We start from the raw sequence: 1,649 nt of genomic DNA, 5'->3' as shown, positions 1-1,649 counted from the left end.
AAGAATTATTCTTTATAGCTAAAGTAAAGTGAAATGCCTTCAAAAAACCATTTTGACACAAAAAAGGGTGGTCTATATTGAGGCAGTTGCATTGCTGTATACTAAAATTTGTCTTACTCTTTGTATTAAGCTCCTATTATTGAGACAGGTTTGGGTGTTATTCTTTTTTTAAGATGGCTATGTGACTAGTCACCTATTTTATATATGTCAGGGTTGTAACTCTGGGAGTCTAGTATTATGTCTTTTGAAGTCAGGCTTTGCTGCTGGTAGTCTTCACTTCTACAGCATCTGTGTTTAGGTTGAGTGAGCGCCGCCGCAAACGTCTCCAGGAGCTGGAGGGTCAAATCGCTGATCTGAAGAAGAAACTGAATGAGCAGTCCAAACTTCTGAAACTAAAGGAATCCACAGAGCATACTGTCTCCAAACTGAACCAGGAGATACGGGTAATAAATTCTCATCCTTGCATTTACCCCCATTGGAATTTACAAACATAGGTATTCCCTTTAGAAATATTCTAGAAGTGTTTTCAGGTAAGAAAATTGCAGGCAGGGCAATCATTTCAAGTGTGTGAATCTCCACAAATGTCCCTTTTGCAGAACATTGTGCTAGTGGTCATCTAGAATCTGCTTAATAAAACCTTGCTTTGACATTCAAAATTTAATGTTAGAGTCTCTGAAACCAAAGAACAAAGACGTCTCCATACTTAGTGGTTACATCCTGATCACCTTCCATGATCACGCAGCATAATTTCCTAAAGTAGTAACAAGATGACAGACACCTAGAGAAAATTCTCGGTTATTGAATGTTCAACTTGTAACACCAACAAAGTGGTGGTTACAGGCTACTTGTACTGAAACCTTTAGAACACAATGGTTGCTAGGTGGATTTGTCCTGGAGGCTTAGTAGATGTTTCCTTGAAATTTCATTTGTATACAGTGAATTTAGGGTTGGATTTAGCTTGTGGGTACATTTTTCTTTAATTTTTTCTCAGTGTTCACTTGTGTAGTCTATACTTGGAAACCCTGTGCAAGCATAGCAAGGGGTATTATAAGCCTAATCAGAAAATCTGTTGGTGGCTTTCCCAGCCTAGTCCTGAGTTTTCTCTCTTCTTAATGGTAAGTCTGTCCATCCACACCAGCCTAGAATAAAGTACAGATGACTAATACTTGTGCTTGTTTTTGTTTTTATAGATGATGAAAAACCAGCGGGTACAGTTAATGCGTCAGATGAAAGAGGATGCTGAGAAGTTCAGACAGTGGAAGCAGAAAAAAGACAAAGAAGTAATACAGTTAAAAGAACGAGTAAGTAACTAAAACTTCTTAAAGGCCTAGCTAATAAACCCTTCTCTGAGCTAACTAACAATTTTAATGCTTCTCTTCAAACACCTTGTGTTTCCAAAAATGTGACATATTCATGAATTTAACAACTTTTTATTAAATGTCTACTATGTCTATTATGTGCAAGGTACTATCTACTAGGCACTATGGGAAATAGAAAAATTAGTAGTATATAAACTCTGCCCTTGAAGAATGTCTTGTTTAAAGGAGACAGTAAGGCCGGGCGCGGTGGCTCAAGCCTGTAATCCCAGCACTTTGGGAGGCCGAGGCGGGTGGATCACGAGGTCAAGAGATCGAGACCATCCTGGTCAA

General features: G+C 38.6%; 1 protein-coding gene across 1 annotated transcript; it reads left to right on the top strand.

The window, feature by feature from the left end:
• Positions 1–298: 298 nt before the first annotated feature.
• LOC108299253 (chromosome-associated kinesin KIF4A-like) lies at positions 299–1,305 on the top strand (the record flags this gene model as incomplete). Its single annotated transcript, XM_017521567.2, has 2 exons — positions 299–443; positions 1,191–1,305. Coding segments are annotated over 2 exons (260 nt in total), but the record flags the coding sequence as incomplete, so codon positions are not given.
• Between the last annotated feature and the right edge of the window lie 344 nt (positions 1,306–1,649).

This window comes from Cebus imitator, unplaced genomic scaffold, assembly GCF_001604975.1.
Source record: "Cebus imitator isolate Cc_AM_T3 unplaced genomic scaffold, Cebus_imitator-1.0 Scaffold3436, whole genome shotgun sequence".
Taxonomy (NCBI): Eukaryota; Metazoa; Chordata; class Mammalia; order Primates; family Cebidae; genus Cebus; species Cebus imitator.
The sequence above is the reverse complement of the archived record's forward strand: the minus strand, read 5'-3'. Positions and strand labels throughout refer to the sequence as shown.